Genomic DNA, 26351 nt, shown 5'->3' with positions numbered 1-26351 from the left:
GAGGCAGATGCACAAGGGTTGGGTGGACATTGGAGCAGCTCCCCATACAGTGATTCCTACCCCCACAGCTGAGGAATGATGGGGGCAGGAAGTGCAGTGGGCTGCAGAGCTGGGGAGGTGTCTAGTGGTAGGTCTAACCTGGCCCTAGCTGCTCCATGCAGGGAAAGTGCACTCTTCCCCCAGCAGCTGAGCCTGGAACAGGGTAGGAGCCACTGGCCAGAGCATGGGGCTGGGGAGAGCTGAGTGAAGGGAGGCTCCAGATGCAGGGAGTGAGGCTTGGCAGTAAGGTCTGGGTATGGAGGCACAGGGGTTGGGCGGATGGATGTGGATCTGACTGAGCACTGGTGGGTGAGTCCCCAGGCCCGTCCCTCCTCCCTGCAGCGATTTACCTCTCTGCCAGCTGCTTCGGGTGCCCAAATGACACTTCCACATTGCTGGGGAGGGGCACATGACTGTTCTTGTGGCTTCCCTTTGCTTCCCTGTTAGAAAGTCATTTTTCTGCAGGGAAGCAAAGAAATCTGCCGCAGACATGAATGCTGCACACACACACAGTGGGGCAAAATTCCCCTGAGAGTATTACTTGCGCAATGAAACACATACTGAAGGTACAAAGAGGTTAGGCAGGACTGCTGCACGTGATCTAAAGTGTACAGGCAATAATACCGCTCATCTCTTTACTCCTTGGTAGATCTCAAAGCACTGTACTAAGGAAGTCAGGATCATTTTACAAATGGAGAGAGTAAGGTACAGATGAAATGACTCACCCAAGATTATCCAACAGGCCAGTTCAAAATCAGGAACAAAACCCAGGTCTCATGAGTCCCCGCGCAAGGCTCTATCCATGAGGCCACACTGTTTACCAGTGAAATACTCCACTGAGCCTTGGCAGCTCTTCAGCTGGGAAAGAAATAAAACTTCTTCCCCAGCCAGAGCCATGAAGGCCAGCAGCTAATGTGATGGTTAGGTACATGTTTCATCATACTTAGTCATTTACAGCACTTTATTTGCTCCAAGCATTGTAGACACATTAACTACTTAACCCCACACAATTCCCCAGTGAGGTAAGTAGTATTAGGCTACATCTACACTACAGACTTTACAGCAGTACAGCTGCACTGCTGTAATATCTCCTGTGTAACTGCTCTATGCTAACAGGAGAGAAATCTCCCGTCAGCATAACTAAACCACCCCCAATGAATGGCGGAAGCTATTTTGGCAGGAGAGGAGTAGGGAAACTAAGGCTATGTCCACACTGGCGCATTTGTCGGTGAAACTTCTGTCGATCAAGGGGGTGGTTTTTTTCACACCCTGACTGACAAGTGCTAGTGTAGACATAGCCTTAGTTTTCCTATTTCTAACTTGGGGATGTGGTAGAAAGGCAAGGTATATTGCCCAAGGCCACACAATAAGTCAGTTAAGCAGAGCCAGCGTAAGGACTCAGGACCCCTGTTCACAATCCTCCACATTGCTTTATTCAACTTCATAACTTTCCAAATGCACCCAGCCTTCGGCGTCAATACAATTATTTCCATTAGGGCAACAAAAGAAACCCCACATCCACATTCAAGTTTACCCATCACTCATCCCCCACCAATTCATCCCTCTCCCTTGAGAAAAGATGTGGAGGACAAAAAAATTTGGAATTTGGGAACAGAAGTTGCTTAACCAGTGAAAGGAACTTTTGTTTTTAAATATAACCCAAAAATGCTGATCAAACAAACACACTATTATTGTTATTTAGAATGCAGTAATGCCCAAAGTATGGTAGGGTTTTTCCAAAGATATGCTCTGCCCTCAGGGCTTACAGTTACAAATAACACCTGAGATCTTCAACAGGAAAAGAAATTGGGGGTGGAAATCTACCATTTTCAGTTTACTTGCACATTTGAAAGCTGTGTGTACACATTCAGTTTCATCTCTTTGCATGCATCTTTTTTTTTTTTTTGCAAAGAAAAGAATTTTTTTTTTTTTTAAAGGAAATGTGGTAGGCTGGGGTAGGTGTAGATTTCAAGTTGGTGGTTTACGTTTAATGATTTAGGATCTTTTGTATTTATTTTTATATCATTTCAGTTCACATTTAGGATTGTCACAATATCATTAAATAATAATGAACTTATTATCAGTCAAAATTTACCAACCAGCTGTATTTTTAGTCACGGCAGCCTGCAAATCTTTTGTTACGAAGATTTGAAAATTGTCTTGGGCTTTCTCCCCTATGCTAAAAAATACCAAATAATTTTCCAGTAGCCTAGCTGTAAGATATAGCCCTCAAATAATTATGAAATAGGACTTCTAATTGTAAGCAAAGTATGTCTGCTAATACCCATGGAAGCGATACAAACCTTTCTTTTCTGGCTAATTAAAGGCTATAGGGAATCCTTTATTGCACTCTTTTGTAGTGGCTTCCATCCAAGGATTACAAAAAGCTTTACTCCTGAATTAAGTCCCACTACCTGCTTGGAAGTTAGTGAACTATCCCCATTTTACAAATGGGTAAAACTGCGGCACAAAGTTGTTAAGCAAGTAGACTAATGTCTATTTTCAGCCTCTGTATTTTCCACCAAATGCATCTGATGAAGTGAGCTGTAGCTCACGAAAGCTTATGCTCAAATAAATTTGTTCGTCTCCAAGATGCCACAAGTACTCCTTTTCTTTTTGCGAATACACACTAACACGGCTGCTACTCTTAAACCTAGACTAATGTCTGTCACACAGCTATTTTGTGGCAGTGTTGGGATTAAAACATGCCAGTTTACAACTCAAACTACTTTAAACACAAAACCATCCTTCTCTTCAAGGAAACAAACAGTGGCTCAACATGACTACACAACAGACAAGCAGAAACAACCCGGCCAGCTTTAATTAAAAGCCAGATCTCCTAATTAAACAGAGAACCAGAGACCATTTATTTTCCAGTACATACGTGGGGATGTGTACCAAACATTTTTTGGGGGAGGGAGGGGAGAGATTGAGAGAATATCACTAAATTATGTGATCAGCTTCCTTTCCTTCGGATCTATTTCAAATCTGCTCAAGAGAGGCCCAGGACTGGAAAAACATGGGTGATCCAGTTCAGATTGAAAGAACACGGGCAAAGCGATATAGGCCATTTTTCACAATACCTAGCTACTCTGCTCATAGTTGAAACCAGCGCCATTATTTCCTTTTTTTTTTTTTTTTTTTTTTTTTTTAAAACGAGCACTCACATTGACTCAAATTATATATTTTTTTAAAATTCTAGGCAAACCTGTAGGCTAACAAGCAGCACCCTTCTCCATAGATCTGTGTGAAAGAATTAAGATATTTTCTTCCAATCTTAAGTACTCTACATGCCTTTTCTGTATATTGATATGCATACACTAACATTCTTTGATATCAAGGCATTTAAAGGTCTGTACAATGAAACATGTTATGTTTAGTTGCATTTATAGATTTGAAGGACAGCAACGCTGCATACTATATAAAATGCTTAAATATTTGAAAAGGAATTTATATTTTTTTAAACTTGAATCAGGCATTGTATTTCATAGAATCATAGGGTTAGAAGAAACTGCAACCGTCATCTAGTCTAACACCCTGCCAAGATGGTCATCTAGTCTAAACCCCTCTGGCAATCAATGGCCAAAATGTTAATATAACAAACGGACATATTGTAATCATTTTTAAAAACACTATTAAATCCTTTTTGTTATCAGTTAATTTCAAGAACACTCACAAGCAATTAAAAAAAATATTACCAGGTTTGTTTTAAGAAAAGGAGTACTTGTGGCACCTTAGAGACTAACAAATTTATTAGAGCATAAGCTTTCGTGAGCTACAGCTCACTTCATCGGATGCATCGAATACAGACTAACACGGCTGCTACTCTGAAACCAGGTTTGTTTTATACTTCACTGAATTCTTCTCCTGGAAAGAAAATATAAATAAACGTCTGACATACTGATGTAATTAGGTAAAGAAAATTATTTGTTGTTTATGTTTTCATTCTCCAGGCCACATGAGAACTTCCCATGTTGGAAGCAATTTGCATAATGGAAACAGAGCAGGGAAGAGACCAATGGGAATCACCCTCTTTCCTGGCTATAAACATCCAATAACTTCCAACCAAGCAATGCACTTTTCCTGTTTTAAAAATTATTTATTCTTTACCATCCCTGCACATAAAAGCTTACAGTCTAAAAAGTCAAGTGCCATACAAAAGGTGAGGGGAGAAGAATACATATACCGTAAATGGGGCTGCTGACCAGTCATTTCCCATTATAAGACACTCTTTTCGATTGCTTATAAAAGTTGATCAGACTTTAGCTATGTCCCATGTTTGCCTCAGGCTGATTTTTTAAAAGTTTTTCAGCCCAAACAGTACAGACATTCTTGGGAACAAAGGTAGGAAAAAATAAATTTTACCCATGTTAAAAATTCCGGTGACATCTTTGTGAAGGTCTGTTGCACCCATGCTCTGGACCAAGGTGTTAAAATTTGGCCGGGGGGTTGGCCTTTGCGTCCGGGATATGTCTTTTGCCATCCCTATGAAAATCTACCCAATTAGGCCAAGTTATATGCCTCGGAAAAATTGCCATCTGCTCAGTAGAGTCTTGCTGGATTTTTAGTAGCTAAGTTCTCTTTCGTAGCTAAGTAGATTCTGTCTGCACTAGGCATGCTTTAGCCCATGACTGAGCTTTGGGCTGTGCTAGGTTAAGGCACTGAAACCGAAAGCTGGGAGGCTGTCTCTCTTCTACTCTTGGCCCAGGCAGGAGGAAGTGTCCTGCTTCAAATGCAGAGGGGACAGGAACCAGACCTGGGAGACTGTGAATCAAGAATTTCTTGATGCCAACTGGCAAAAGGGAAAGCGGGGGGGTGGGGTGGGGCTATTGGAATCTCATGAGTTTGGTGTGTATATTCTAGTTCACCAAATGACAGGTTTCAGAGGATGCATCCGATGAAGTGAGCTGTAGCTCACGAAAGCTTATGCTCTAATAAATGTGTTAGTCTCTAAGGTGCCACAAGTACTCCTTTCCTTTTCTTTTAGTTCACCAAAGAATGTCATGTGGTCTCAAACAGAAACAGGTGTCACACTGGACATCAAGATCATTGTGAAATGTACATACAGATATCAAGTAAGGCGTTACATACATATACTGACAGGTTTCAGAGTAGCAGCCGTGTTAGTCTGTATTCGCAAAAAGAAAAGGAGTACTTGTGGCACCTTAGAGACTAAGGAATTTTAAATTTGTTAGTCTCTAAGGTGCCACAAGTACTCCTTTTCTTTATACATATACTGAATACATGTTCTTAAGAGTCTTTGTATCAAGGTGCTGATCACCAGCAAACGTGAAAAGCAGGTTTTGTGTCAGACAGATGTTTATTCATCCATTTACATGTAAATTGTCTCCTTCACAATGGGCTTATCACAAGTCTGAGCTGAATGCAAATAAAGGATCCTCAGAACTTCACACAGAACCTAACAGGAACAGAAAAACAGAAGGGGAGAGAACCTTATCTGGAGATGCACTTCAAAGGGTTGGGAGGCAGACAAGACACCCAGGCACTCTTCATGGAGGAAGTAAAAGCACAGTAGTTTTGCTTCATGAAAAAAGCATCTCAGCCAGGCTTGGCTAAAAACACTGGGGAGAACTTCAGTGAGATGAAACTTCTTTAGACGGGAGACTTAACCTGTTAGTTAAGTTTAGTCTCTAGAAAGCATGTTATGATTTTGTTTTATATGTAACCATTTGTTTCCAATATTCTTACTTACTATCACTTAAGTGACCTCGAGGCCCCTTTCAATCCTATGAAATTTCTATTATTCTTTGACAATAAACTTATCCTTGTTTCACTATAAATATAGCTCAGTGCTGATCCTGAGCTGAATCTTACAAGCCGGTGTTTTCTGTTTCTTTAGGAACAGTGGGCCTGGTAATTCTGTGAGTGTCCAGCGGATAAGGGGCTGGACACTTCAGGGAAGGCTCTGAGGACTAGGGGGATTGATGTTTGCCTGAGAGCAAACTCTAGGGAGGCCTGGAAGGACTGCTTGTGGTACCAGAGGCTGTTTTCAGGGAGTTGATCCACAGCAGACACAGACAAGGCTGCCTCACACTAAAGGCAATTGTTGAAGTTCCTCACAACCCTGGTGAGCGTCACAGGGCAGGGGAGGGTGTATATTAAAACAAGGGCCCTGAAGAGGGGGAAACTGGGACTGGGGAGCCAGAAACAGACATGACAGCAGCGCACATGCCAAAGACTGAGAACCAAAGAGGAGGAAGGAAGGGGGTGGGACAAACCTGACAAGGAGACAAGGTGCAAGCGGAGAACCACAAGTAGTTGGTTGAAGAGACTGGGACAAGGAGTTGTGGGGTCAGAGGAAAGGAGATAGATGATGAGCCCAAGGAGGGAGACTGGGAGCCACTGGGGACAGAGAAAGCAAATGTGAGGAGGGGGACAAAGAAAAACTGGGCAAGAAGCAGGGGAAAGGAGAACTGGGACTGACAGGGCAAGAAGACTGGGACTGGGAGGAGAAGGTTGAAAGGGATGCAGCAGAAGAGGTCAAGCTGAGGAGGGAGGAGGAATGGGCACAACAGCCTGTGCCCACCAGAGGACATTCCCCTCCAGAGTCTAGAATGGAACCAATGATTTCCGAGTTTGTCATTCCTCTACTGTTGGCAAGTATGCGAGAAACCCACTGACAAACAGTCTCTCTCTAGTGCTGGGCCATACAGAGGATGACAACCTACTACTGCTATCAGCGCTCCAACAGTGCAAGTGACAGATGTCCGTGTGATAGATCTTAAGATTCCAACTCTGATGAAGACTCATGTTGGTGTCAATATAAAGCCATATAATTTGATTTCTGTTTTTGCTTTCTCCTTATAAAAACCAAGGAAATTTAACATCGTTTTTTATGCATAAAGAATACTATTCAGCACTCTAGTCAAGCACTCAAAAGTTAGGAAACGCCCCAATGAAGGTTGGCTGTGCAACCTTAATTTAGCCTCTTTGTGCATTTGCATTATGGTACAGCCTTTAATTACATGATTACGCACTGTTTTTCCACAGGATGTCTGCCTCATTCAGTGCACAAGATGGACCTGCTATAGGGATGAATCACAGCTGTTTAGGAAAGGAGACTATTATCTGTAAGATACTTGCCTAATTTTTGCATAAGATGGAAGGTGTGTGGTGAACAAGGCAGGGAATGGCAGGAAAAAAAAATTAAAACACCCAAAAAAAAAAACCCAGAAAAACAACTAGTGTCCTGTTGAACACTGCCCTTGAAAACTGGGTTCTATCCCTGCCTCTGCTACAGAAATCCTGTGAGATGCTGGGCAAGTCCCTTAAACTAAACTTTTTACACGTGGTCCCTATTTGTGTTCTCCACACTTTTTGGGTGCCTGATTTGATACACTAGGGTCTGATTTGCAAGAGTGCTGAACACTTACAGATGGAAAGGAAGTCAACAGGATCAGTGCTTGGAACATATAAACTGCTATACAATGCTAAGTACTCTGAAAAATCAGGTCCTAGTTGTCTCAAAATTGAGACATGGCATCCAAAATTAGTGGAAACTTTTGACCATCTCTCTGCCTCTGCTCTTCATCTGTAAAATAAGGATAATAGCACCACCCCTTCACCTCACAGGGGTATTGTGAAAATGAGTTCCTGTTTGTGAAGTACTCAGATAGTATAACAATGAGCCGCACAGAAGAGCCCATGAAACAATTAATAATTCTATCTTCAGAGCAGGGTTTGAAACACGTGCAGTAAATAAGGCATGGGGCCACACACTCAACAATGAGGAGAACACAAAATATTGAACAGTTGCTCATTAAGTGAGCACCATCCACCCTGTGCACTGAATGAGGCAGTGTTCTGTGGAAAAGATATATGATCACATAGTTAAAAGACTGCATCATAGTGCATCAGAGTGGATACAAATTTTCTTAATTGAAATCAGTTTTAAATATATTTTTAAAATTTTATTTAAATGATTGTTTCTTTTTTAAAAATAAGCCTGTTTAAATTTCAAATCTGAATTTAATACAAAATATTTTAAGCCCAAAATATAAAATTATATTTAGTTATATAATTATAATTTAGTTGTAAATGTGCATGTTTTTATATAAGAAGTTTATGTATGCAAAACATTTCAGGTTCTTTTATTTAATACAAATGATTTTTATATGCTGTTGTGTATTTAATTAAATTCCAGTTACCATCAGGAAGGCCAAAGCACAACTGGAGCTGCAGCTAGCAAGGGATGCGAAAGGTAACAAGAAGTGTTTCTACAGGTATGTGAGCAACAAGTATGAAGCAACAAGAAGGACGTCAGGAAAAGTGTGGGACTCTTACTGAAAAGGGGAGGCAACCTAGTGACAGACTATGTGGAAAAAGCTGAAGTCCTCAATGCTTTTTTTGCCTGGGTCTTCACTGACTTGTAAGGAGAGGCTGAGGGAACTGGGCTTATTTAGTCTGCAGAAGAGAAGAGTGAGGGGGAATTTGATAGCAGCCTTCAACTACCTGAAGGGGGGGTTCCAAAAAGGATGGAGGTAGGCTGTTCTCAGTGGTGGAGGATGACAGAACAAGGAGCAATGGTCTCAAGTTGCAGTGGAGGAGGTCTAGGTTGGATATTAGGAAAAACTATTTCACAAGGAGGGTGGTGAAGCACTGGAATGCGTTACGTAGGGAGGTTCGTAGAATCTCCACTCTTAGAGGTTTTTAACGGCTTGACAAAGCCCTGGCTGGGACGATTTAGTTGGGGTTGGTCCTGCTTTGAGCAGGGGGGTTGGACTAGATGGCCTCCTGAGGTCTCTTCCAACCCATGTCTTCTATGATCCTGAAGCAGCTTCACTCAAATCATGAGCAAAAAGTTAATTATCTAGTAAAGAAGAAATACATCATTCACCATTTCCTAACATATTAAAAGTGTACAATTAATACAAATCTGAAATTATTATCCTATATAATTTTTTAAATAAATGTATATAGGTAACAAAAAGATCTACCAAATTGCGTAAAAGGTTCTTTTTAGCTGTAAATCAACATGTCCAACTGAGACAGACTCTTGGTCAGAGATTTCTACACCCTTCAGGGACTAATGCACAGCACCCGGCATTTGCAGTGACGCTCAAGCGGTGTCTTCAAAACAGGAAGGTTTATTGATATTCAGTTGGAACATAGCACCAGAAGTCCTTCAGTTAGCATAGAGACAAAGGTTAAAGCATCATTCATTCTGGTCAAACCAGAGCAATTCACCAGCCAAGCTGGAGTGAACCCTCCATTTTCAGGGTCTGAGTTTCTCTCCCCTTTCTTCGTCAGTTCCTGGGTGAGAGCTCCTGCTTCTTCCAGAGTTGACATTTACTCCCCCACTTTAAACCTCCCAGTTCCCTTCATTCTCGAGCTGGGGTCTCTGTTCAGCTTCCCTGCTGAGAGGCAGGGAAATACTCCCCCTCTCTGGGTTGTTGGCAATGTTTCAATGTCCTTCCACCATCTTCCGAGATTTTCCACTGATACGGGTCCACCTTGGCCAGTCCTTTTTTAATGACCCATTTCATCCCCACAGACAGCTAGGTGAGACAAACCTATGTATCTTAGCCTGCCGGAAGAGCAAGCAATCCTTTTCCTCCCTACCAGGTAGCCAAGCAAAGTATAGGGGGAAACTGAGGCACACATAGACATGACAAAAAATATTACGAAAAATTCCCACTTAGTCACAGACACATGGAAGAGGCATAGAGGGTACTGTAGCACCCAGGCATATGTGGGAGGCCCCAGAGACAGGAGACGCACTCCCCTCCAGAAGACTAAGTGCAAGGTAAAAGTATTGTCCACTTTGCCTGGGGCAGGGGAGTGGGGAGAACTGGGGAGAGAGTGCTGGGGAACTAGATCAGAGCTGGGGTGAAGACCTGGAGCAGAATTAGGTGGAGCTGGAGCAGAGCTAGGAAAATGGTGGGGCTGGATTGGAGGTGTGTGGGAGAATCATGAAGGGGAGCCCTAACTTATTCTTGCACCAAGGCCCTTTACACCAATTTACACCTTGTTACACCACTGGTCAGATTATTTAAATTTAAAAGCATCCCCTCATTTTAAGGAAAGAAGAGAGAAAGACTCCAGCCCATGTCCCTAGTTAGAGGAAGGAGTGTCATCCATTTTATTAAATACTCATGAGATAAAGTGCATAGGTAACCTTTTGATAACACATTCACAGTAAGAGAATATTTGTTTATACACAGAAAAAGTAGGTCAAAAACATGCACCTACCAATTTTTCCAAACATTGCATTTACTTAAGGATTAATAATGCAATGGGTTTAAAAAAAAAACCACACACAACACTACATACCCACACCCTCATTCTCACTTCTGAAGAGTCAGTGCTGTCTTAATTAAAAGGGCTTTTCCCAGCTCTGTTTACAAGAATTGCCACTGTACCACCACTGGCGATTCCTTTTCACTCTGAGGTGAAAAGGGTCAGACACATGATGTTTGTGTTTCCAAGTAGCTGAAGCGGACATGCAGTAGCCTTTTTCATTTGCCAAGGGGTTCTTGGCACCAGGTCAGTGAATGACCTTTTCAAAGCAATGAGTTAGCCTTCCATATGCATCCAATATTATGCCAAGCTGCACTCCTCAAAAGCACCAATAATTTCTCAGCAAAATGGGGTCTCACCCTGTATTTCCCCCAGTGGCATCGCCAAGCAGCCCATCACACTCCCTCCTGCTTTCACTCAGAGGCCGATTCTTTCTTAACTGAATTAATATTTTTCTGATGCTGAAGGCACAAACCCCACACAATTAGAATCCAAAGTATTGTCTGTGACTTGTTGCTCCTGTGTGCCCAGTCAGGGGACACAAAATTCAGGACTTAAGCAGTGATCCCGACATGCTGAAATGAAGGCCCATTTTATCATTTTACACCTTCTCTTTACAGTAGATTCAGCCCTTTAATCACAATACTGGGATCCTTCCAGAGTCCTCTCAGTGCTTCTCCTTCCAAAGAACAAAGAGACAATTACACACTACTAAGTTGCTAGGTAAATTCATATTCCCCATGCCACAGGTTTTAGCAGGAGGCACACACCCTTCCATTGCTATTCTAAGTGTGGGAAGGAGGATAGGAAGTCACAGAACCTTATACTAGATAGCATCCCAGATACAGAAAATAAGGGCTCGTCTATTCTGGCACTTTACAGCGCTGCAACTTTCTCGCTCAGGGGTGTGGAAAAACCTTTCCCCTCATGGAGCGGTTTTTTTTTTTTTTTTTTTAAATCACACTGGGATAGCTCTCTCCCAGCCCTGTCTCGTGCCGTGACTACACAGCCGCGTTAAAGCACTGCTACAGCAGCACTTTAACGTTGCTATTGAAGACATGCCCTAAATCTGTAAATCCCACAATCCTGCTTCCTCAAGGTACAACTGCAATGCACTGAAACCCAAGAGCGCAAGTAGACATGAAAACCCAGTTTAACTAAGTAAATAAGGCTGTGGATTAGAGCAACAAGGTGGGTGAGGTAATATCTTTTATTGGATCAACTTCTATTGGAGAGAGAGAAACATTTTTGAGCTTTCAAAGAGTTATTCAGGGCTGGGAAACTAAAGGGATGTAGGTCTGTAGTGTGCCCAGCCTCAAAATGTCACAGTGAAAAATACCAGGTGAAACAGATTGTTTATCTTAAGTAGTTAACATATATTTTAAGCCACCATTCAATGTGAAGTGACCCTTCTCCGTCATGGGGGGTGGGGTGCGGTGGGAGGGAGTAAGAGGGGACAGCTGAGGTGGGGAAGGGAGTTGTTAGTGGGTTATAGATTGTTATAATGAACCATAAATCTAGTGTCTCTATTCAGTCCATTATTTTTAGCATCGAGCAAAATTATGAATTTAAGCTCCCAAGCTTGTCTTTTGAAAGTATTGTGGGGGTTTCCTTGAAGATGAGGAGGAATAGGTCAGATATAAAGTGATCATTTTGTGAAAAGCGTTCACCCATAGGTGACAGGGTGTTTTTGTCTTATTTTCCTGTGGAAGTTCATTCATTCCTCCACAAACTCTGAAACATTAAAAACCTCCCTCAAAACACCATCCTTGCCACCGTGGATGTCACTTCCCTATAAGGCATAGGTGGCCAAAGCCATGGCTTGTGAGCCACATGTGGCTCTTTTACAGTTAAAGTGTGGCTAGTAGAACCCCCCATAACCCTCCCCCCATTCTCCGCCTTCCAGACTGGGTGGGAAGAAGCTAGGAGCTTCTCCCGGCAGCTGGGTGATGGGGCTTCAGCCCCGTGAGGAATGCATGCTGGGGCTTGGAGCTCCTGTGGGGCTGAAGCTCTGAAGATCCCCTTGCTGTGGGGCTGAAGTTCCAAGTGCCAGCAGGCACTCCCGGCTCTCGAACTTCTGAAGAGTATCACATGTGGCTCGAAGGGTCTGTAAGTTTAGCCACCCCTTCTGTACACCAATATCCCTCACAATGACAGCATAGCTGCCTGCCTCAAATATTTACAAAACAATGGACCACCCGCAGATATCCACCCCAAATACATCGCCAAACTCATCCATTTCATCCTCACATATAACAAATTTTACATTCAACAAAGACTTTGTCCAAACCATGGGAGCAGCCATGGGTAGTAGGATGGCTCTTAATAAGCCAATCTCTTCATGGGCCACGATGAATAATTTCTGGACAAATGCACCACAAAACCAATGATATACCTGAGATACATCCATGATCTTTTCATCCTCTGCACAGAGGACAAACTCTCTCAGATTTCCAGTGCAACTTCAACCACCACCACCCCTTGTCCATTAAACTCTCTCTCAAACACTCCCATACTAGTACCAACTGCCTGGACCCCATGATCAGCTACAACAATGAAACTCTACAGACAGCCATGTTCAAGAGAAATCTACCGCCCATCACAGCAATCTTCATAGATCCAGTAACCACCCCAAATACACCAAGAAATCTGTTATCTACAGCCAGGCACTCGGATACCACACAATATGTTCAGAGGAGATGCACCTTAACACACTCAAAACTGCCTTCAAAAAAAACAAATGACACTCTACTTCTCTAGTGGATCGCATTATAAGAGAACCTGCTTCAATACAGAAATAAAACCTCCTCCAACCACACACCCTTAATTGTCACCTACCAGCCCACACTGGAACCCATAAAGAGTATCAAACAACCACAACCCATACTCAATGAGGACCCAGTCCTCAAAAAAAAAAAATCTTTCCTGATCCCTCTCTTCCTTCAAACAACCCCCTCAATCTCTCCAAACTCATCATCAGAAACAAGTTCTGCCAGAACAGATGCAAAACTGCAGACACATCTCCATTTGAACAATGATCAATACGCCTCCACCTTTCAAGATCACGGGGTCCTACACATCCCTGTTCCAACATGTGACATATCTCAACCACAGTGCACCAAATGCCCTGACACACTATGGTTGGGGAAACACAGCACAATACGCCTCCAGTGAACTCACTCAGAAATGGATAAAAATAACACCCTCACCTGCTGTACACCTTTCACAAAGCGATCACCTATATCACCCTAGCCAGACGCATTCCCAAAGGAAACCTGCAGAATACTTGCAAAGAGGAGCCTGGGTTTAAGAAGTTCACAACTTTGCTAGACACTAAGCCAGCATGGACTGAATAGAGACATAAAACCAAGAATGGCCATACTGGGTCAGTACCAAGGTCCATCCACCCAGTGTCCTGTCCTACCACAGTGGTCAATGCCAGTAGTACCCCCGGATGGAGTGAACCTAACAGTATATGATCAGTGATCTCTCTCCTGGCCATCCATCTCCACTCTGACAAATAGAGGCTAGGGACATCATTCCTTACCCATCCTGGCTAATAGCCATTAATGGACTTAGTCTCCATGGATTTATCCAGTTCTCTTTTAAACCCTGTTATAGTCCTAGCTTTCAGAACCTCCTCAGGCAAGGAGTTCCACATGTTGACTGTGCGCTGAGTGAAGAAGAACTTCCTTTTATTTGTTTTAAACCTGCTGCCCATTCATTTCATTTGGTGGCCCCTAGTTCTTATATTATGGAAACAAGTAAATTACTTTTCCTTATTCACATTCTCCACACCACTCATGATTTTATATACCTCTATCATATCCCCCCTGGATATAAACGATCTATAATCCACTACAACCCCCTCACCTGCCTCCACCAACCCCGTTTCCTCCCTATGACTGGAGAGGTTAATGAGTCACTTGACCTGGAATGGTCCCTTGAAATGTGTGTTAACTACTTATGCTAAACAATCTGTTGCAACTTCTAATTAGCTGTGATTTCCCAAACCTGAAGAAGAGCTCTGTGAGGTTCTAAAGCTGGTCTCTCTTCCACCAACTGAAGTTGGTCCAATAAAAGATACTACCTCACCCACCTTGTCTCTCTCTCTCTCTCTCTCTCTCTCTCTAATATCCTGGAACCAACATGGCTACAACAACAAAGTACAACAAAGGCTGTGGATTGTGAGTGATAGCAATACTGCTGGCAAATGGTGAGAAGGAAGTTGGGCGAGGTGGAGAAGATATGTATGGCCCTGATTCAGCAAAGCACTTTGGAATGGGTTTAGCTTTAAGCACATACTTAAAAGTTCTACCACTTGGCTGAACTGGGGCCTATGACAACATCTCTGCCATAGCGCATGTCTGTTGGCTAATCCACGAGTAGCACTGTATAAACAATCAGGTGTCCTTGCCTGCCCCGCACAGCTGGAGGAAGACTCCAGACCTGGTAGTGGAAAATAGGGACATTGAGACTCATCCTGAAAGGGGGAAAATATAAGTGAGGTACTATTTTAACTGTAATAACAGCAGAGTTTATGAATGCACACAGTTGTTTAAAAGTGTTCTGCAGATGTTAAAAATAAAAGATATTCCTGAGCAAGAGGGGCCTGGAGGGGTATAGCCAATCACTGTTTCAATATTTCAATGAAAACAGCTTTAAAAAAAGACCCATACCCACCCATGAACCTGACTATCTTGCAAGCTGCACCCCACTGGCTCTTTGCAGCCATCATCAGGAATTCCTATCACATTGCTTGGCATTATCTCACTGTCATTCATAGGGTCCCAATACTTTAAAGATGTTCCACAAGCAACATATGCACTTTCATAAATGGTTAAAATTGACTTAGAGAGGTTTACAAACCTTGTTGGCTTTGGCACCAGAGCTGTAAGAAACCACACTGTGAAGAGTGTTAAATATCTTGATTCAATTGGAAAAATCAGGACAACAACCATGTGCAGAACACAATGTACCCTGCAGACTCAACAGCAGTCAAATTCATTTTGCTGTGATATCTAACCCCAGGATGAGGCAGAGATGTATGCAGGACAGTGATCGAATAAATAGTCATTTTTTTTATTTGTCCATGCTGTTATATATTGTATTCAGCCATGGATATTTGAATACAAAGAGGACGTTTCTTGCATATCTATGCCATTTTAATGAAAAAAATTAATAAAGCTAGATTAATTTTAGATAAGAGGTTAGGAGAGGGCTTAGTAGTTAGGGAGCTGGCCCGGATTCGATTTCCTGCTCCACCACCAGCTTCCTGAGACACTTTGGGCTACGTGCCTGAGCTTGCCATCTGTAAAATGGGGATATCAGCACTCCTCCACCTTTCGTACATTTATCCTCCCAACCCCTCTGTGAGGTAATCAGATACTACTGCGATGGGAGCCATCTAAATACATTAGACAAATGGATACATTTTGCTTGCTAAAGTGATCCTAAACACATCATCTTCCCCCTGCCTCCTACACCTCCAAGGGATAAGCTCAGCACCTGCAGGATTCAGTTCCCAAGTCAGAACACCCTTGAGCTCTCCCTCCATATGCATGAGTGACACAGGGTGGAAGCAATGCATTTTAATGGCACAATCAACCTCATGCAGATAATTGTGTGAAACAGGGTGCATCAAGTTCTCTCAGTAACCCTGGGGAAGGGATCAAACCACTCTACGTGTTTTAAGATAGGCGCCCCCCCCCCCCACTTACCAAACCTGCAGAACTAGTGGCCACTGTTGTTTGGTGCTGCTGGATAAGTCTTTCCCCTCATTGAGAGTGGGTGTCAAATTCTTTATTTTACATTGAACTTGTATGGCAGAAAGTTACAGTAATCTTTGGCTTTTACAAAGAACAGCAGATTGTTTTATTTTGTTTTAAATCTGTTTCCTCCCTCACAATCAGTCTCAAAATGAATGAAGAGAGGTTAAATCTGAACCTATCTGAAAATTAGCTTAAAAAAGTAAAAGAGAAGAGTGTGCCCAGTGTTACACTTGGTTAATTCCTACCCATTGGTGCTGCTTGGTGTGTCCGTGGATGCCATTACGACACTTCAGTGTAGATCACCTCATCTGGAAGAGAAGAGGGGACATTAATACACAAGTTAAAAATATCCAGGTATTTTCCCTTTTGTAAGACACAGCACAGCCTGATCCTAGCTGCCATTATTGCTTAAGCAATAATATGGACCAATGGGATCACTTTTCTCCCATACAGTTGCTCCCATTAGATGGTCGTATAGGGCAGGACAGGAGGCTGGGTGTGTAATCTCCATAGAAATGCTCTCTTTCTAGTACCATCCTGCCTGAAATCTCTTGTTAATTTGAAGCAGAAATTATCCAGAAAGGGAACAGACATTTACGCGCGTGCGTGTGCGTATCCGCCTTTCAGCTTTGGCTGTCAGAGGTGTCTGATCCAGCAGACAGCTCCTTTGATAGCCTGTTTTCTAAAGTCATATTGTAATTGAGCAAAATGCAGGTACCCCTACAAAAATAATGCTCTCCGATCATCTATGAGTGAAGACAAAAAGGAAAACCAAAACACATGCACAGCATTTTTCAGCAGCTCTCCCCAAGATCTGCTTTTCCCCTCAAACCTGCAGGGCAGTCTGAGCTATCATCCTGAATGACATGGATTAGCAAGGCAAATACTCTACAGAATAAAGAAAAGGAGTACTTGTGGCACCTTAGAGACTAACAAATTTATTAGAGCATAAGCTTTCGTGAGCTACAGCTCACTTCATCGTATGCTCTAATAAATTTGTTAGTCTCTAAGGTGCCACAAGTACTCCTTTTCTTTTTGCGAATACAGACTAACACAGCTGCTACTCTGAACTTTACAGAATAGATGGTTTGCCTGAGGCAGCAAATCATTAGCAGTATCGCCAAGCCCAAAACGTTCAAAAATCATGCATTTGGTGTTTTTTCCACCAAATGCATCCGATGAAGTGAGCTGTAGCTCACAAAAGCTTATGCTCTAATAAATTTGTTAGTCTCTAAGGTGCCACAAGTACTCCTTTTCTTTTTGCGAATACAGACTAACACGGCTGCTACTCTGAAAAAAATCATGAGTCAGGCTCACCAAAATCATGATATTGGCTTTAAAACCATGAGATTATGTAAAAAAAAAATATTAGATTTGGTCTTTTTATTTGACATCAGCTTTTTAAGCCTTTAGGGTGTGCTCGGGTCACATTTTGAAGCTTTCTCCACAGCTACACAGGTTGGAAATTTACTTTTTCTGTAAGAATGAAGGTGAAATTGTCATATACCCACTTGTCTCCATGAGCTGGAGTTTTAAGGAAAACAATAATTATGAGACTCATGACAAAATCAGGAGAGCTGGCTATGCTGCCTTAGGACTTTTGCTATGCATTAGTAAAATTCTGACACTTTGCTCAGTGATTTACACACACACACAGAGAAGAAAAGTTCTCTGCCTCAAGAAGTTTACGATCTAAGAATCGATAATGAACACAGTGCTAGTCCTGTAAGTTGTCCCACTGTCTGAAACTGTTGCTTCAAAGGGACTTCTCACAGTGGTGGGTTTCAGAGTAGCACCCGGTTAATCTGTATCCACAAAAGAAAAGGAGGACTTGTGGCACCTTAAGAATCACTTGCAGATTAGGTCCTAAATGTCTAGGAGCAACACAAAACATTCATTTGAGCATAAGCTTTCGTGAGCTACAGCTCACTTGATCGGATGCTGTAGCTCATGAAAGCTTACGCTCAAATGAATTTGTTAGTCTCTAAGGTGCCCCAAGTACTCCTTTTCTTTTTGCGAATACAGACTAACACGGCTGCTACTCTGAAACAAAATATTCAGTAACTGTTTGTGTTGTATGGCACGGTGAGCAGATATTTGCCAAACGGAAATCCCTAGAACTACCCCCTAGTTTGCCATTATCTGATGTCACTACTCATGCTGGGCTCTTAAGCATTTCAAGGCCCAGAGACTTCTATGTTGGAGTTACATGAGCACTTGCTTGAAGCATACAATGCTGTATTTTCCAGCTGGGGGCATGACCCATGGAAGCACCAGATTTGTCCAGGGAGACAGACATAGGAAAAGAACATCTGGGTGATGAGGGGAGGGAGAGAAGCTGCATGAGCCTTGATACCCCCATACCTTTACTGCAAATATGTCCTATAAATGCAGCTAAAGCAAAGGGAAGCTCTTTGAAAGTTACCACAGTCTCCTCTCCCCCAGCTGTAGTACCCAACTGCACTGGATTACAGGCTCAAGCAGTAGCTTACCAGCCTGAACTTCTCTTTGTTCCCAGACACCCAAGTTCAACCTCAAAAGCATGCACACCACAGCCACATGGGGCGAAGGAACAAAATGATACCAATGGACACTCCAGTCAGAGTATCACGTAACCTTCTGGTGAACAGAAGAAACAAAAAAAATATACAGCAAAATAAAATAAAATAAAAAGGTACAGTAAAAAGGAAAGAAAGAGCAGTGAGGAGAACAGAGAAGGTAGACAGAAAAAAGAACACAGGTACCAAGTCCCACCACAGTTACTATGAGGGAGAGATGTGTATTGAAATGGGTGGCTGTAACAAAAGACTGCTATTCACAGCCAATTGGGTTTCAGGTACCAGGTATCCCTCCACACTCTTGCGCATTATAAAAATGAGGTCAATTAAAAAAAAATTAGTTGGATCTGCCATCTCCAAAATCTTCCCTGTGCTCAAGTCCATGCAAATGCTTGGAGCATATTTTATTACAAAGCTTGTGGCAACCACCACAATCACCTTGATTCCTCCCTCAGATCTACTCCAGTTTATCAGGGCAGGTCTATTCTTAAAATGCTGCACTGGTGCAGCTGCACTGCCACTGTAGTGCTTAAGTGAAGATGCTCCCACACCGATTGGAGACCTTCTCCCATTGGGGTAATTAATCCACCTCTGCAAGAAGCAGTAGCTATGTCGACAGGTAAAGCTCTCTCACCAACATATGCTGTCTACACCAGGGGTTAGGCTGGTATAACTATGTCGTTCACACCCCCTAAGCAATTTAGTTATACTGATACAAGTATGTAGTGTAGACCTGGCCCCACTAGAATAGGTTCCACAAAACTTTAACAGTAATTGGTTTAGAAGAAGTTTCAGGTGGCTTTTTAACAAATTGCTTTCATTAAGAGCTGAGAAGTGCTCCACAAGAAACTGCTTTTTCAATAAGACCAAAGTGAAATTAAGGATAGAAAATAGGGTCTGGATTAGTGCAAGTACAAAACCCACAACAACCCAGAGGTACCAGGAGAAGGGAGAGAAAAATAAATGTTGGAAATAAATTCTGGCAGGAAAACAAGCACTGAAATGGTTAACACTCAGATCAGACCCTTTATTTGCAGCATCCCATCCTATTGAGAGCATAAAACAGATTTATGGCTCGAGGACAGGCTGCAGTAGCATTATGTGAAACAGTGGGAGCTCAGCTCAGCCAACTGAAATTAAAACGAGTGGATGAGTTGGTAACTGGATAAAGAGGCTGACCTCTAGGTCATCAGTTTAATTCCAGGCCAGTCAGCTACCATTAGAAAGTTTTTCAGTCTTCAGTGCACTATATCAAGCAAGTTTGATGGGCTCAGATTAACCTATGATAGCATCTCTGTCAGATCACTGCCACCAAAACAAAACTTCCGGTTGAAAAGACTCAGGACTAGATATGCACGGAGACTACACTATCAAAACATTGTTACATATAGACAGTAGAATGCAAACAGAAGGGATTCCACTTTGAGCATAACAATGTATGAGAGCAGCAGCCTCTCTTGAAGGGTTTGTTCCATTTATATTTGAGAATTTGAAGATCTAACACTTCCCACACTTCTCTGGGCTTTCCCATCTCTAGTCCCTGTGTAGCCTCAGAACCCCATCCTACCAAGTGCTGAACTCCACCCACAAAGTGCTGAGCTCCATCGCCTCATGTTGCAGTCATTAGGTATGGAAGGAACGAAGCTCCACTCAGGAGCTGCAAAGCAACTGTGCCATGGCTTTGCATCCTTGGCTATCCAGAGCTCAGTTATCCAAGCTCCCCACTATTAGGAACAGGACTATAATCCCAACATCTGTTAATTTTGCTGAACATTCAGGTATCAAATCTTTACTATGTGAACATATTAACATCGCCCATGACACCTGGATAATAGAGGCTGGTAAAGTATATAATAGATTTTACTTCATTATAGCAGAGGAATTAATAGTGCTCAAATACTATGTAATAATGAAGAATGGATGGAATCCTTTGTCATATATGCTCCCAGTCAGAGTTTGACATACCTGTGACATTCTATGATCAATAATCTTGTTTTAAGAAAAGAAACCGAGATGACACAGTTGTAGAAAAGGCAGCTCAGCCTGACAGAAGTCTCAAGTTGAGTTTAAAATAAACTAATGTAGGTAAACAACCCAGGAAGGGTATTAAGTGGGTAAACTACTACTAAAATGGTCCTAACATTGGCTACACATGATCAAAAAGGAGTTTGCCCCTCAGGAGAGGCTTGGGCCTCAAGAGGTACAGTACTATAGAGGAACACGAATTAAATCACAGATTGACTGGGAAGCATCAGGAGAGAAGCATGCACTGCCACTACTTATGTTATATCTGCTCTATGGATATAGGGCACATTAATCTCGGAGATAAAATTCTCATTCCATTGAAGTCAATGGGAGTTTTGCCACTGACTTGATCACACAACCAGGTGTGTTAATCCAGCACTGCATTCATTTAAGAGAGTTATTAACATACATCGTATTTTAGTAAGCCACCACTAGCTACAATTGTCACCTGTTTCTGCCTCTCTTGCCTCAGTTTGCATTTGCAAGATATTTGTTTCTAAATAGAAGCTTTCCCCTCCAATGTCAATTAATATACTAAAGAATTCTAGCTAAAATTCCTGGTTTTGTTCTGAAAGTGAGCACACAACATACAAGTAATTTTTTCCCGTACAGATCTTTAACAGTTTCCTCCTTCACCAGTTCTGAATGATGTATGTGACTTCCCCCTCCTACTATGTTTCAGAAATTCTAAGACGCCAGAGGTTTCCTCTAGAGCCAGAGTCAGGAAGTGAACTCTTTCAGATGGGTTACTGAAATGCTTTTTCTAAACATATTTTCAAAATAAAATCCAATCGTCTGTGAATAAATGTTCCTCAACTCTTTGAACTTTTTTTGAAGAACAAAAACAAACATAATTGGGAACCATCCAAATTATAAATATTTATGCATGTTTATTCTTCTTCTTACAAGCCACTAAGTCGATACTCAATAATACCGTCACTAATAGCCAGGCAATACTTAGCACTCATGACATAGGGCTCCAACACTGATCTTTTATAAATCCCATGGAGAAAGGCAAAATAGCATGGGCTACATGTTTTAATTGCTAGGGAGACAGACTTTTACTGTGAAATGGGAGGGAAAAGATGATAAACCGCTATTTGGAAGAGACTTAAATTTTGACTGGTTTCAGAGTAGCAGCCGTGTTAGTCTGTATTCGCAAAAAGAAAAGGAGTACTTGTGGCACCTTAGAGACTAACAAATTTATTAGAGCATAAGCTTTCGTGAGCTACAGCTCACTTCATCGGATGCATTTGGTGGAAAAAACAGAGGAGAGATTTATATACACACACACAGAGAACATGAAACAATGGGTTTATCATACACACTGTATCTCTCCTCTGTTTTTTCCACCAAATGCATCCGATGAAGTGAGCTGTAGCTCACGAAAGCTTATGCTCTAATAAATTTTGACTGTTTGCTTTCCAACTCTACATTAGCACTTACAGACTCTACAACTTTCAAACACCTAGAAAGGAGAGTGAGAGTTTGAAAGTGATTAAAACAGTTTATAGCTGTTTAAAAAGTTTCTAACACAGTTAGAGCCAAATTCAAACTCTGAAGTTGGGAGACAGGTAGGTTAGTGTTGAACACAATTGCAAAGTGGCACACACTAAGCATTTTTGTCAACAAATTTTCCATCACTGATACCACCAGTTCTATTCCACCCCTGGGGAGTATAAATGTAGACAACACTCCAAGCAGCTGCTGCTATTTTAGCCATCATGTCATTTAACCCTGCAGAGCGGCTGGGGAATTTAGTCAGGACTGAAAATTTCCCCTGCAATAAGGCAGATTGGGAAATTCATTTCCCAAATACATAGACACACCCTTTTAACATTTCTGTCTTGTATAACTTTATCTTACTGTAAGAATGCATCCGATGAAGTGAGCTGTAGCTCACGAAAGCTTATGCTCAAATAAATTTGTTAGTCTCTAAGGTGCCACAAGTTCTCCTTTTCTTTTTTGTGAATACAGACTAACACAGCTGCTACTCTGAAACCTGTAAGAAGTATGTCTTTCATACTATTTTGAACAGCAATGCAAACTTTTAACAGAGTTTTTTTAAGCAGTTGTATGTACACGTACACACACAATTCTTATGAATGACCACTTCAGTTATTTCCTGGAGCTGTCAGGCACTCAGATATTACAGTAGTAGAAGACAAATATCCAAACAGGTTTTCAGAGGATATCATTAACCCCATCAAACCTAATTTTTTAAAGTGACTTATCAACATTTTAAAAAAGTACAAAGAAGTGGATGTATATAGAGAAACTATTGTCCATCTCAAAAAGAAGCTGTAAATAAATCTCTAGCAGCAGGATTCTATGCAAGGAAGTTTAGGTCACGGATCCTGGCACACTAGCAGGGAAATCCTCAACACTAGTTTACCAGGCTCTTGTGGCTGATATCATAATATGTCCAATGTAAAGTATTTAAGGACAACAGGAAGCCCTAACACAATTGGGAGCTTTTCTACAAACCGCAACTTTTTGAATATGTAAGATACATATAAGCTGTTTAAAAAACACAGATGACCCAAAAAGAAAAGGAGTACTTGTGGCACCTTACAGACTAAAATTTATTTGAGCATAAGCTTTCGTGAGCTACACGAAATATGCTCAAATAAATTTGTTAGTCTCTAAGGTGCCACAAGTACTCCTTTTCTTTTTGCGAATACAGACTAACACGGCTGCTACTCTGAAACAGATGACCCAAGCACCTGAAACAGCTGCATTAGGGCAGTTTTGATGTGACATTGTTGAAACCGATGTTATGCTATCCCTTGTCCACTTTAACATAAAAATACTTTTAGCAAATAAATGCACAACTCAGAGGCTTCAGTGTAACTTTGTGTTCCCAGCTACTGTTAGCCCCACCTTCCTCTTCTCCATCAATGAATTCTACATCAGGCTACATCTTTTCTCATTGTGGGAGGCACCATATAAACACACAGTCCCTGCCCCCCAAAGAGTGTAGTCTATACAGAAGGACAGCTACAGGTTGGGGGAAAGGAGTAGAGCACCCAAGGAGAATGATGATTTGTAAATGTTATGTTAGTGCCGCCTTTTTTTTTTTTTTTTAAAAGGACATTTCATTTCTGTACTGGAGTTTTCAAAAACTTATGGGAGTTATGTGGTTTGAGGCAGATAAATGCTGCACCCTATAACCCAGAAACTAACGATCTGGTAGAATGTTTCAATGGGACATTGAAATCTATGCTGAGGACATATGCTACCCAATGAGAGAATGACTGGAATGTATTCGTTATTCACATAGAGGACTGTCCCCTAAGAGTCTACTTGCTTCCTCTGATCTCCTTTATGGGAAAGAGGAGCAGGGACCTCTAGATTTAATACAAGGCCCTTGGAAGGGTAGTACAGAAAAGCCCGTAAGTGAGTATGCCGTTTGTTTTAAAGAGAATTTAAAGGCTATGATGGACATAATGCATCAGAACCCTGAAAGGTTGGTACGACAGGCATATTGGAGAAAGGTCTTTTGATGTAGGTGACTTGGTATTAGGTTTGAATCTAGTTAGGAAAAACGAAAGTTCAAGATTTTTGGGCAGGACCTTTTGAGGTAAGAGAGTGAAGGAGGCAAACAGTTCATGTCAATAGACTGAAAACTTACCACAAAAGAGAGATGGGGGTGAATATGATTTATTGTGCAGATGAGGGAATGTTTACTGTCCCTTTAATTGATTTGGTCCTGGAGAGGGGGAAGAGACTCCACTGGACAGCACCAAAATTTAGGAGGGTGAACCCAACCCAAAAGTAGGATATGTTGGCCCTCTTGAAATACCACAGGCAGGTGTTTTCCAACCAGCCAGGTTTAACTTACAAAATAATGCATTCCGTTGAAACTACAAGGTCCTGCCCTGCTCATAGCAGAGGATACTGTGCTAAAGATGAAATACAAAAGACAAATTCAGGAGAAAGTGGAGAGCATGCTAGGCATGGGAGCAATCACTAAATCAAAAAGCCCCTGGGCATCTCCTACTGTGATGGTACCTAAAAGGGATAAAACCCTGAGATTCTGTGTGATTTTAGAAGGGTAAATGCCATCACCCAACCTAATCCTTACCCTACACTCCCAATAGAGGCCCTTCTGGATCTACTGGGCAGTGCAAAATTTATAATACTCCGGATTTGACTCATGGATACTGGCAAATTCCCCGAGATGCTGATGTCCAGGAAAAGTCAGCTTTCATAATGGAATGTGGCCCGAGTTTAAGATTATGCCTTTTGGATTAATTAAACTTCTGAAAGGTAGCCCCCGCATTGTCAATGAGGTGCTGCAGTGTTTACAGACCTTTGTCAAGGCTTATGTCGACAACTTAGCTGTTTTTTTCTAGTGACTCCTAGAAATCTAGAAGAAAAGGAGTACTTGTGGCACCTTAGAGACTAACAAATTTGTTAGTCTCTAAGGTGCCACAAGTACTCCTTTTCTTTTTGCGAATACAGACTAACACGGCTGCTACTCTGAAACTAGAAATCTAGATTACCTGAACCTTGTGGGAATTGTATTGCAGGGGCCTAGAGAAGCCAGCCTCACTGTCCAGGTGTCAAAATGCAAGATGCGGGCCACAGAGGTACCTTATCTAGGACACAGGGTGGGTGGTAAGTTTGTTCGTCCTGACCTTTTAAAAGTAGAAGCCATTCGGAACTGGCCTGTCCCACAAACCAAGAAGCAGGTCCAATCCTTTATCCATCTGGCCAATTAACACCAGAAGATTGTAAAAAAGTTCAGTGACATTGTGGCCCCCATAACAGACCTTACGAAAAAGGGGAAGCCAGACCAGGTGAATACAGACTGAGGCCTGAGAGAAAAGCTTCAAGGACATAGAATCATAGAATCATAGAATCATAGAATATCAGGGTTGGAAGGGACCCCAGAAGGTCATCTAGTCCAACCCCCTGCTCAAAGCAGGACCAAGTCCCAGTTAAATCATCCCAGCTAGGGCTTTGTCAAGCCTGACCTTAAAAACCTCTAAGGAAGGAGATTCTACCACCTCCCTAGGTAACGCATTCCAGTGTTTCACCACCCTCTTAGTGAAAAAGTTTTTCCTAATATCCAATCTAAACCTCCCCCATTGCAACTTGAGACCATTACTCCTCGTTCTGTCATCTGCTACCATTGAGAACAGTCTAGAGCCATCCTCTTTGAAACCCCCTTTCAGGTAGTAATATAATATAATATAACATAAAAGAGGCTTTGTCTGAAGAGTCAGTTTTAGCCAGCTCTGATTTCAGCAAACCCTTTGTGCTGTGCTCTGATGCTTCTAATACTGGGTTAGGCACACCGCTAACGCAGACTGGGGTGGGGGACAAGCAGCACTCCATTGCCTTCTTAAGTAAAAAACTGACCTCCACTGAAAAGAGCTATGCTGACACAGAGAAGGAATGTTATGCCATTGTTTGGGCTATTACGCAACTTAAGCCTCATCTGTATAACAGAACATTTAAGTGCTATTGGACCAATCCCCATTAACATAGCTGTGCCGAGCCAGAGGGACCAATTGGAGGCTATTACACTAGAGCCTAGCTCAATAGGAGTAGGACATGGAAACAGTCCATATCAAGGTAAAAAATAAATAAATGCAGTAGCAGATGCCTTGTCAGGAGCAGGGAGACCCTGAGGCATATTCAGGAGCACCAGTGACATCCCTTCTGACACCATTTTTGCATTGGGGGT

The 26351-nt window shown here is 42.0% G+C and overlaps 1 protein-coding gene across 3 annotated transcripts in view; it reads right to left on the bottom strand.

The window, feature by feature from the left end:
• Positions 1–26351, bottom strand: part of AFF1 (AF4/FMR2 family member 1) — a 170482-nt gene that overhangs the window by 141152 nt on the left and 2979 nt on the right. For all 3 annotated transcript variants that reach the window (XM_038398671.2, XM_038398672.2, XM_043513449.1), the window contains exon 2: positions 16316–16378. In XM_038398671.2, coding sequence (XP_038254599.1) covers positions 16316–16350 — 35 coding nt within the window. In that variant the 5' untranslated portion in view covers positions 16351–16378. The remainder of the gene's footprint in view (positions 1–16315; positions 16379–26351) is intronic.

The sequence above is a fragment of the Dermochelys coriacea genome, chromosome 4 (genome assembly GCF_009764565.3).
Source record: "Dermochelys coriacea isolate rDerCor1 chromosome 4, rDerCor1.pri.v4, whole genome shotgun sequence".
Classification (NCBI taxonomy): Eukaryota; Metazoa; Chordata; order Testudines; family Dermochelyidae; genus Dermochelys; species Dermochelys coriacea.
Note: the sequence above shows the minus strand (reverse complement) of the source record. Positions and strands in the feature narration are given on the sequence as shown.